This window comes from Chenopodium quinoa, unplaced genomic scaffold (assembly GCF_001683475.1).
Source record: "Chenopodium quinoa cultivar QQ74 unplaced genomic scaffold, ASM168347v1, whole genome shotgun sequence".
Classification (NCBI taxonomy): Eukaryota; Viridiplantae; Streptophyta; class Magnoliopsida; order Caryophyllales; family Amaranthaceae; genus Chenopodium; species Chenopodium quinoa.
Window position 1 is genome coordinate 2,429,152 of NW_018744821.1, and position 12,377 is coordinate 2,441,528.

The 12,377-nt window shown below is 32.2% G+C and overlaps 1 protein-coding gene across 1 annotated transcript; it reads left to right on the plus strand.

Moving 5' to 3' along the window:
• Window positions 1-10,493: 10,493 nt before the first annotated feature.
• LOC110704086 (MRN complex-interacting protein-like) lies at window positions 10,494-12,153 on the plus strand. Its single transcript, XM_021881867.1, has 4 exons — window positions 10,494-10,769; window positions 10,861-11,167; window positions 11,247-11,396; window positions 11,543-12,153. The coding sequence occupies exons 1-4, from the start codon at window positions 10,713-10,715 to the stop codon at window positions 11,911-11,913; spliced, it is 885 nt and encodes a 294-aa protein (XP_021737559.1). The 5' UTR covers window positions 10,494-10,712; the 3' UTR covers window positions 11,914-12,153.
• The last annotated feature ends 224 nt before the right edge of the window (window positions 12,154-12,377 follow it).

Sequence of the window (12,377 nt, forward strand, 5' to 3'; positions counted from 1 at the left end):
AAATTAATGGAGTTAGACAAGGTATTTTCCATGGAAAAACCTACTCTGTTTCAGTAAGCCAAAACCCTAGAAATAATTCTCAAAAAATTCTACCCAACAACAACACAATTCAATTTTGATAATCACCCACAACAACAGAATTACGCAAACAAAATACAAGATCATGATAACTAAAACAAGTAAAATCACTTTCAAACAAAATTCGCCAAAAAAAAAAAAAAAAAAAAAAAACAACAGAACAAGCATACAACACCATTAATGGCGAAATTAAGAAGGTGAAGACAAAAAAAAGGGAATATACCTAGAGTAGATTGAAGCTCAGCCAACTTTGCTTTCTTGCAAGAAGATTGACAAGCACACTCCTACATTAATGGCGATTTTATTGAAGAGGAAGTACAAGTTTTTTTTTTGGAATGAAATGCTCTGGTTTTTATCTGAAAAGGAAGTGATGAGGAAGCCAATGGGGTGAAAGAGTGAATAAAAAGGCATTAACCTTTCCAAAAATCGCGCAATTGTCAGTGTAATGATGGCTTTTCACTTCCCAAAGTACAGTTGAGTGGACAATTAAGCTTTTCTTTTATTTTTTTAAAAAGGGAAATAAGAAGTAACCAGTTATAAGCAATTGCAACCGGATTGTTAACCTGGAATAGTGGGTTCATTACCATCTTTGCAACTTTTGAAATGTAGTACTCTCTTTGCAACTTTTGGCAAACGTTAGTACCTTCAATTATATATTACTCGGAGCTATGCGTTAAGGGTTAATCCAGCACTGAATACCATAAACTTTGTGACCAATACTTTGGTCATGAGGAGAGAGAATAAAAGATTAGCATAAAAATATTGAAAACAAATATTAAAAAAAATGGGGGTTTTGGGTGATGACCAAGGCTTCCCCAGGACCATAACTGAATTGTTGGGCAAAGCATGGAAGAGTGCCACGTGGTAAAATAATTTCCATTGTGATGAGATTGAAGAGAGAGAATGTATGGTGGGATATGGTAAAAGTAGGAGAGAGAAAGTTCATGACCAAACTTTCTTGGGCAATCATTGGGATATTAAAATGTGTGTGGTCAGGAAATTTGGTCATTGATGAAATAGAATAGAGAATAATAATAAATAATTTGATGACCAAAATTTTTTTGTCATCCAATGACCTTGCTCTTAGGGGTGTAATTTGCTTGGTTACAATTAGGGTTGTTCATCGGTCCAAGACCAAATCGGATCGACCCAGATTGGACCAAAGATTGAAATTGGAATTTTAAATCAGATCGATTAAGTTAGGATCGAACCCGGACCAGACCGAAAGAATCCGTCCAAAACCCAGACCGGACCGTTTGGAATGATTTAAGATTTTCTTAAAAAAGAATACTAAATTTTTTTTAATAAAGTTATGGAAAACACGAAAAAACTATATTTTAACGTTATTTTTACTTTTTTTTTTGTATGTTTGGTAAAAAAAAACTTATGAAGTTAAAGTTTTCTAACCTTATATTTTAACCATTATTTAAAGTTTTACGCATATTTTTAGAAAAAAATTGGCCCGGTCCAAGACCAATTTTTATAGGGTTTTGGACCGACCCGGAAAAAGAATTTCAAGACCCGAAGACCGGACCGATTGTCCGGTATGGGTTCGGTCCAAGGTGGTCTGGTCCATTTTTTTGGTCCAAACCGATTTATGAACACCCTAGTTACAATATTTATGTTAGCTCAAAAAAAAAATGATAGGTGTTACTATTAATGAACGAACAAACCTTACAAAAATGTAGAGTAATATAGAACAATAGGTATCAAATAAAAAATACATGACTAAGGGGCTATTCTGATATACTAAATTGAGCCAAACTAAACTAAACTGAATTGAACTGAATTGATTGGAGCTGAACTGAATTGAACTGACTGAGCTGAATGAATTTTTTATAAGAGAAGGAAATTGGGAACTGAAATGAAATGAGCTGAAATGAATTGTTTACAAGAGAAGGAAATTAGGAACTGAATTGATCTGATTGGAGGTGAAATGAACAAAAATTAAGCTGAAGAGAATAGAGCTTAACATATATAGAAAGATATTTGGTTCATAGAAAGTGACTGTACATTATAGTTTTAACAGATTTTTTTACAATAAGAAAAATATTATCATTAATAAATAGTCATACGACATCTACAATAATAGTAAAGATTTGTAAACCACATATTTAGAGAAAATAACATAACTTTTACAATCAAATCATAACTATTTTGCATATCGGGCATAGCTCACACTCCACTACTTTAAACTTGACGCGAGTAGTGATTTTTGATGTCTTTGCATCTTTCCAATTAGAGACCTTCGTAGTCTACATTGATGTTTTGATCGTAGAGTTGATGACGAATCCTAAACCCATATGAATCCAAATCACCTTTTCAATTATTCCATCCGTCCTATAATACTTGGGACGTTGGGGTGGACACGCAGTTTAAGAAAATTACAAATGAGTCCATTTAAAACACTCGTTTTTATTATAAATGATTCTCTTTTTATATTTTAATATTATAAGAAAACAAAAAGTGGGAACGATGGGACCGTAGGGATAGTGAGGAGAGAAAATATGAGATTTAATTAGGTTTTGGGGTTTGTGGTCCCAAAAGAGAGTATAAGATTTTATTTATTTATTATTTATTAGTGGTCTCTTTCCAAATTTAATAACATGCCAAGTATGTTGGGATGTATAAAAATGAAAACTATGTCAAGTATTATGAGACGGAGGGAGTAAAATGGAAGGAGTACATTTGGTCATTTTGGATTTTGGGGTATTGCTAAGGCTACACATTAGTTTATTGAGTAAAATGGAAGGAGTACATTTGGCCATTTTGGATTTTGGGGTATTGCTAAGGCTACACATTAGTTTATTTTTTTTTTAATTTATTAATTTTTTTGGTGTGGATTAGAGTCGTTAGACTATCAGGATTCTGCAAATTTTAAAATGAACCATGGTGTACCTAGCATCACGCCTATGCTTTTGAACATTTAGTAAAAAAATCTAAACAATTGCAAATTTTGAACAAGTAGTAAAAACATACGAACATCGGAATTTTTGAACATTTAGTTTAAAAATCTGAACAATCGCAATGCATCACGCCTATACTTTTGAACATTTAGTAAAAAAATATGAATAATTGCGAATTTTGAACATTTTAGTAAAAAAAAATATGAACATTGCAAATTCCGAACACTTAGTATAAAATATTTGAACAATCGCAATGCACCACGCCTATACTTTTGAACATTTAGTACAAAAATATGAACAATAAATTTTTTTTAACATTTAATAAAAAAAATCTCAACAATTGCAAACTTTGAATTATTACGATGAGTAAGAAAAATTTTGAAAGAAGTTTGTCTTACTTGTAATAATTCAATTGTTTTGTAATATAAACTGAACATTTACTGTATATAAAATGAACATTTCCTTATAAAATAGGAAAAATACACTTTAATAATCCCAACTATGGGCGATTTACCTACATTAATCCCAACTAACGTTTAATAGGAAAAATACACTTTAATAATCCCAACTATGGGCGATTTACCTACATTAATCCCAACTAACGTTTATTCTACAATAATCCTAACTACTCCGTATTAGGCAAGTTTTCCTCCAACAGTCCCAAAAACCGGTTACCTACTGAAAAGGTAAACTTTTTTTTTGTTTTTTAAATGCCACATGTCAACACATGATTGGCTTAATTTAAAAAAAACAAAAGAAAAAAAAAAAGAAATCGATCCTCAGATTCAACCAACCCAGCCAACCGTTGCCGTTCCCAGCCACCCACAGCTGATCGACACCGGCCGACCACCTCCCTAACCTACCAAAAATGGTTGGCCGACACTCCCTCCCCTCGAAACACACACACCCGATCGACCCCAACCCCCTAAACCACTCTCCTCCCTTCCCTCCGCTTCGTCGGAAAATCGATTCAAACAAAAACACAAAACACTGCCCATTCCTCCACCACCAAAAATGTCCCTTCTCTGTTTCCCCACTCTCAAATTCGCCCGTTTCGGTGGTGAGAGAAGGGAGGAGGGGCAGTTATAGCAGCGGATTCAAGTAGGGGGCAGGTTTCGAGGGTTGTTGTAGCTTAGGTTGGTGGTTTTCGGGGTTGGTGTGAGCTAGGTTGGTGGTTTCGGAGGTCGGGGCTGGGGTGGGTTAGATGGGTGGTAGAGGGTTTCACGAGCAAGGGTTTCAGGGGTGCTGCGATGCGATTTGGGTGGTTTGGCCGGTTTCAGGGGTGTGGCTGGTCGTGGGAGACGTTTCCGGCTTGGGTGGCTGGAGAAGGTGGTGTTTTAGGGTTGGGCGGTAGGAGGTGGAGGTGGTGGTTAGGGTTGGCTGCCAGATTTTTTTTTTGTTTTATTTTTAAATTTTTTTTGAAACCACTCACACGCTGACACGTGTCAAACAACCTACAATAATAGGTTGTTGACTTTTGTTGACCGGTTTGGGACTACTGGAGGAAACTGACCTAATAGTTGTGATTATTGTAGAATAAACATTAGTTGGGATTATTGTAGGTTAATCGCCTATAGTTGGGATTATTAAAATGTATTTTTCCTATAAAATATGAACATAAAAATTACATGTTTGTATTCAATTTTTGTGACGTGTTCATATTTTTTTTTTTTACTAAATGTTCGTTTTTTGTAAAATGTTCAATTTTTTTACATAATGTTCAAAAGTATTAGATGTGGTGCACATAATACTAATTGATCAAGATTTGTTATAAAATAAAGGGGAAAGATGAGAGATTGAGAAAGAATTAATCTGTTCATATTATTCCATATGATAGGGGTATATATATACATAGAATATTATAAGTAGGGTTTGCTTAGATAAGAATAAACCCTAGATCTAGAATATTCTGGAAACATACAAAGAGGATAATGGATATCCATATAATATTTTCATAACACTCCCCCGTGAATGTCCATTATCGAAGATTGTGCCTCGTTAAAACCTTATTAGGAAAAACCCTGTGGGATAAAAACCTAATGAAGGAAAAAGATTACAACATTCTTCGTAACACGCTCGAAATGCTGCCTCGTTAAAACCCTTACCAGGAAAACCCAATATGGGACAAAAACCATGGTTAAGGGAAAAAGAGTGCAGCGCGTAGTTTCTCCCCCTGATGAATACATAGCTTGAGGTCTTCTAATGCAATGAATCCAATATAGTTGAGTGTCTTTACACATGACGCAGAATAGTATCATTCCTTGATTTTAATTTCGAGTCTTCCAAATCTTCAAATTTTTACTCAAACAAGTGAGTGTTCATATCACCAAACCTATAACAATAATACATGTGTTTGTCCACGTTTCATTCAAAATCTTTGTACAAAGTTGCCTTAGCTATTATACTTATGCCTTCTTCTGGAGGTCGTGAATAATCGAAATTGATGATCATATTTATAATTTGATTAAACATTCCTTAATAATAATATGGCAACCCATGATATTATTAATGTTGATTTTTCAATCTTGTATGAAATAATAATATAGCACATGTAATTATATACATTGATCATGGTTCTTCTAGACCATGATAAAACAGTCTCACACATAAGTATCTTGTTGATTCTTTAGAATATTTATAATTAACACGATAGTTCTCTTTCATATACAAATAGTAATTCTCATTACTAACACTTATATGCTCAAACTTCAGGTTGAGATGTCAATGATTTGGTCACATAGACTTTTCAAGAGTTTGATAGTAATTGCATTATTTAGGAGATAAACTTTGTAGGGCTTGATATTTAAATACGTCGTATATAAGTTATCAGCACCATACCTCTGATTTAAGCTCTAAACGACGTATCAATTAAGATTAAAATTTAATTTTAATCAAAATCAAAGGTGATTTTACCAAACGATTCAGAAGGAAAATAGTATCATATAATATACAATTGTTTCCATTAATTATGCCGATTTGGAGTATAAAGAATATTTCCAATGTATCTGTTTCGATGTTTTGCTAAGTGTTGAAACACACAAAAAAAAAATATATATATATATTTATATATATATATATGGATTTGGGGACCGCCAATGAATGTTATTATGCAAATCGTCAAGTCCTCTATAATACCCACCTATTGGGTTAGGTTTTAGTATGCAAATAACAATTGTGGGAGGCTGAATGATTAAATGGAGGAAATCAGGGAAGTTTTCCTATTGATGGAGGGCTCTAAAGGAGTAATCAAGTTCATGCAATAAATGATTAAATGGAGGAAATCAGGGAAGTTTTCCTTTAAATTTATATCATTGCTAATTTTCTTTTTATTTACATAATACGTTTATCCAATTAGTTGTGTGCCCCTAGTTAATTGTGCTTTATTATTAATTTGATGTTTTGTTCAGCAATGTGGGTATTAAGTTGAGTTAGTAGTTGTTGAGGTTAACTAGTATGTTAGTTTGACTTTCATGAGTTGCAAGTTAATCTGGAACATGCATATGCTAGTCCAATAATTAATTAGTCATGTTCTATATGAAATTATGAATTAATATGTATTATATTCAGTTTGATCATTGCTTGAGAACATGATTATAGTAAATTGTGAATAGGTCAGCTAGTCAGAGCCTCATAATTTTTGTTGAAGCTAGCTTACCGGTAATATGTTTATGACCATTTCTATATTACTTTAACCTTAAAAAAAAAAAAAAAAAAATCTCACTAATTATAGTAATTTGTGAATATGTACTCTAAATGTATTCTCATTTTGTTACTATCTACAACTGCATACCGTAATACCATGTCTAGCTTCAACCTACTTCTTCCATTTTATTGTTCCATTGATACATCGTATTTTATTATGGAATTTGTTATATGTACTACCGTTCATAACATATGGAGCTGGTTTTTGAAGTGATCAATTTACAAATTATATCTTCTGCACTAGTAAAGGTATGTCCAATATTATTACGGATTCAATAGTAATGCCAAATAATTATTTCCTATAATTTATAATAAATTTGAGTTTGATAAATGATAACATATTATTACTTTATTTTATTAATTTACCATGTGAATTTCTTTCAAACAAAGCATTAAGTTGATTGTTTATCGTATCTGACAATGGTTTGGCTTTAGATCCCACTTGGTCACTTGGCTTTAGTGAGTATAGTATGTAGTAGGCACTTTGTTACAATCGTGAAAGCAATTTTATATTTTGTTGATCAATTACCCTTCGTATACATCATATTTGGTTTTATGATTGAGGTTGTTTATGTTTTATTGATTAGCCAAGGGCAATTTTGTTTCAAGTACATAACATATATTGCTTTAAAGTGCTAAATGGTACAACTCTCAATTCATTATACCTTATTGTATTAATGCATTATTTGTATTGTATATGGTATGCATACATACATATTTTTTATTGTGTCAAATCTCGATTAACTTGACATTGAAAGCGAATTTAGAATTATGAATCAATGTTAATTTTGTTTACTTATTAATTTTAATTTGGCTAGTATAGCTGAGTGGATCGAATAAGGTATATTTTGATTAAAGCTCGAACTGATTATGTCATGTCTTATTTTTACCTTCTCTTTCTGAAAAATGTAGATGGATTGGTATATATTTTCGTACATATGAACTTGAAGTTCCTTAATTAATTAAATATATAGCAAAAAGTGTGTTATGAGTTCAAATAATTAAACATGACATTGGGAGAAACTATACATAATCAACGTTTTCTTATGCCCATAAATATAATAGGTTTTGTTTTTTTTAAGATGAATGTAATGGGGCATGAGGAACATGATAAGTGTTCTATAAGTATAATTTTATATAAGCATGTTTTTACTAAAAGGAACACGTTACTTGATACATGACATTGCCAAAAAGATTTATGGCTTAAAAGTTGCAAGGATTTTAAAGGTTGTTGGATTGATTCATTCCATACCCCCATATGCAAGGATTAGGGGGGGATTGTATGTAATCCTTGCATATAAATAATAAAATATATTGATGGTCAGTTTGATACATACAATAACTTAAATATCAACGATTTATTCAAAAGAAATGGCCACATGTTAATTAAATATTTTCAAATGATACCACCCTGAAGATGGATATAAACAAATGACATTTATCATATACTAGTTGTAAATGCTCTAATTTAAAATTGATGCCCTAAAAGTACAACATCAATTGTAGACGAACCTATAACATGCCTGAAGCGTGATAAATCAACAGGTTCTAAAGATAATTAAGTATATTTGAAAAGGAAAGGAGTCATTATTGACAATGACAAATTTGAGGAAGTGGTATATAACATTACATTTCTAGAATAAATCACTTTTAGTAAAGTTCATATGTTTCATGATTATATAAAAGACTCCAGAAGAGTATGAAATATCCAACAAGATTAACATGTATCAAGTTTATAGTTTAAACTCCAGTAGAGTATGAGTAATTATTGGATAAAATATTAATTGATTGTCTTGCCAATTGTATAAAGAAACACATGTTGGTGTTCTAAAATCACATGACATTCATGGCCATGCATATAGTAAGTTTAATAAAGTGATCACTAGTGTTGAAAACTGACCAGAGTTCAAATTTAGAGAAGTGATTGGATGTGATAATTAAATTAGGCCATCCGAGTTTAATAATAATTACCCGTATGGAAACCTGAAGTTTCATTTGATAATGTGCTGACGCTTTCTCAATGTTAAATATATTGAATGGCAGGACGTAACATTGAGATTGAGTTATATTTGGATTGTGAGTTATAATAATTTAAATTGATGAAATTTCAAGATTTAATATGCTTTGATTTTTTTTTATTTTTTTTATATAAAGGAATAATGGTTGATAAAGGAGTAATGGTTGACTAGAAGTTCACCAAAATAACTTATATATTATTGTCAACTATTAAGTGATCAGAAGCTCACCAAATACATTATTTAAGTTTTTAAAGATTCAAAAGATCATCACCTACTAGAATTACGAGCAAATGATTTATGTTTGTATAACAATTCTTTTGATTAGGGCTATTATATGTCAGCACATATGAAATAGGAGAAGAAAGAAAAACGTACAACTGCACAACATATGTCTCCCCATTGACATTGATCTCCAGAAGAGAAAATATTATTGAAAATTTAATAATAAATACATATGAAATATAAAGTTAATGAATAAATAATTCTTCATTGAAATTGTTCTCCAGAAGAGATAAATTTTGATTGTGATCCTCTGAATTTTATTAATGCAAATTTGTCTACTAAGTTGGTATATAATAAGATGACCCTATAAATGAGATATTTTACCAACTTAGGAGGAGAAGAACTAATTAGCAAAAGTTGAAAAAATTAATTAAAATAAATAAATAATAAATATGATCCCTATAATGGTAGTTTAAAAAGTTATATATATGCCAACTTTTGTATATACATTATCAAGATATGTTGCACATTTATAATTTGATTTGTATTCAGTATGACACATGTTGCATAGCGTTGAAGATACATTTTGGTCAGATTAATTATGTGTATACATTGAGATAAAATCTTGCCAATTGTACTTGAATCACTACACCTGAAGTGTAGGTTGTATATGATCGGTTCCAAAATAAAGATATGTTTAATAGATATGATATTTGGCAAGATAGTGCAGTTGACACTAATAGTGTAATAGTATATAAATACCATAGTGTATGAAATACCCTAAAAGTGGTATAGATATCTGAATTATTATAATAAATGGCCTATGATGTAAGAAAAATTATGATGGTACCAATGAGAAATGTATTCAGATATCATAGTAAAATAGCATGCGGAATGTAAGTTAAAGGAATTTTATGATACCGGTACATAATGAAACCGATGAATAATATGCATATGCATAATGGAATGGACTAATAAGTAAGGGATCTGAAATATATGTATATTTTGATGTCGACATAATGATAATGATCATAAGTTTATCATGGACCCGAAGCCTACTCATTGTATAATTTGTTTAATATGTTATTATGTTTTATATAACTCATATTGCATGAATTAATTTCTTACAATGTGGTGCTGATAACGTGTTATAAAATAAGGGGGAAAGATGAGAGATTGAGAGAGAATTAATCTGTTCATATTATTCCATATGATAGGGGTATTATTGAACTCTGCCATTTTCAGAACAGAGAAAAATAGAGAGATTTTAGAAAGAAGAGAGGAGAGCTTTCATTATGATTGAATAATGAAGATGAATACAGGAGCAGCTTATATACTACTGTTAGAAGATTCTTAGTAACAACTAACAAACTTATTACATGTCAGCATAGAGCTTATAACAAACTCTAACAACCTGTAACAAACTAATCCAGCGTGGCATTAGTTGTATTAGCAGCAATTACTCAGCAGTAGTAGCAACAGGTATATATATATACATAGAATATTAGAAGTAGAGTTTGCTTAGATAAGAATAAACCCTAGATCTAGAATATTGTGGAAACATACAAAGAGAATAATGGATATCCACACAATATTTTCATAACAAGATTCTAGATGTTAAATTATCAAAGCTGGCCAGGCCCCTTATAAAGTCCATTTTTCCCCAAACACCATTTTAAAAAAGGCGCCAAAAAATCTTCAAATAATCAGAGAAATTTCAAAAAACAACTCAATTATAAATTTCAATTTCAAAACTCCTCCAATCTTTGGCTTTGCCGCTGCCGCGATGTTCAAGTTGACGCTATTCATCGCCGTCAAATGCTGCCAATGCTCCACAATGCAGGTACTCTCTTGCTGTATTCTACATTTTTTTTAGATTATCAAATGCAGTCGACCCCACTTATGGGATTACGGCTTTGATTGATTGAAATTAGGTGAAACAGCAGAAGAAGAGCAGCAATAAATGGAATTGTGTGGTCTGCAATCAAAAGCAATCGGTAACGAAGATCTATGCTCAAAGTCACCAAGCCAAAGATGTTCGTAATGTTGTTCAATCATTCAATATGTCTCGTAAATTGGAGGATGAACTACAAGAAGTTCCTTCTTTGGGGCATTTCGTCGAACAGTTGGATGGTGTTCAGGAGGCGGGGCAGAATAAGGGGAAGCGTCGTACTGATTGGACAGAGTATATTGAAGATAAAGAGAATGTTGAACCTGCTTACTTGAGATCAAAATTAAGTGGTGAGAATAATTTGGATTTGGATTTTTATTTGGGTTATTAGATTTAATGTTTGAATTAATTGTTTGGTTGATCATGCAGAGGAAGGAATGGCAACTGAAGCGATAGTTGTGACTGAGTTTTCTGAGGATTTGATGTTCAAGAAGCCAAAACTGAAGGGTAAATTTGGTTCGAATACTTCGATTGGTTTAAACAAAAATCAATCTTTGAAGCCTAATTTTACTAAGAGAGGTATTGGAATTTAGAATTTAATTAAATTTGGATTTGATTAGTTGTTTGTTTGTCAGACTTGCATATTCTGAGATCAGGATATTTTCATTGTTTATTGTAATGCCTGTTTTAAACTCAATTACGCTCTTTAAATGTCGTTGAAGCAGTGCAGGATGAATGCATTTCTGATGGTAGTGGTCTGATCAACAATGTCAGAAGGTACAGTGAGGAACCGGAGCAAAACAAGGTCTTGGGAAAGATGAAGACAGGTTCTTCAAAGTGGCCTCGATACACAGCAAAAGATGATTTCACTGAAGGCATCGGAAGGAAGCAGCAGCAACCAAACAAGAGCAAGGGAATGATGAAAGCGAATTCTTCCAAATGGAGTGAGTATATGACAGAAGATGATGATGGCTGTGATGACAAAGAAGTGAGAGCAGGCTTTGCTGATGATATGAGACTGATGTGTGGGTATAAACTGGAGAATGATGGTTTCGATCAGCTGATTGAAGAAGACATCCACCCCGACTTCATGTAGTTCTTCAGTCGGTTTTAGGTGTATTAATGAAGATGCAGTATATAGTATGCTTGTTTCAGATGGTGAAGGTAACTTTCCAGATTTCAGAAATATGTTTATTTGGCTGTTACAGTTATATGCTGATAGATAATTTCCTGATTCAAGTATTTGTAGATAGGTATTTTGAAAAGTTTATAGAAAGAAATGTTATTGGGAGGTTTTTGAACTGTAAAACTTCCTGGTAGATCTAATTTCTGCTCGAAAATTTAGAGACTGCAGATATAATCAGCATTTTTGGCAAAAAAATTGCTTCTAAGCAACATGTGATTTTGATTGACAAATTTGTGCTTGAGTGCAAAGAATCATGCATCATGAAATAGGTGGATTGTTTACGAGTAAACTAGCAACATTTTTCCATAACCTAAAAACATGATATGAGCCTGCCCAATTAGAACCCTAAGCACAATTGTTTGATCCAATATCTG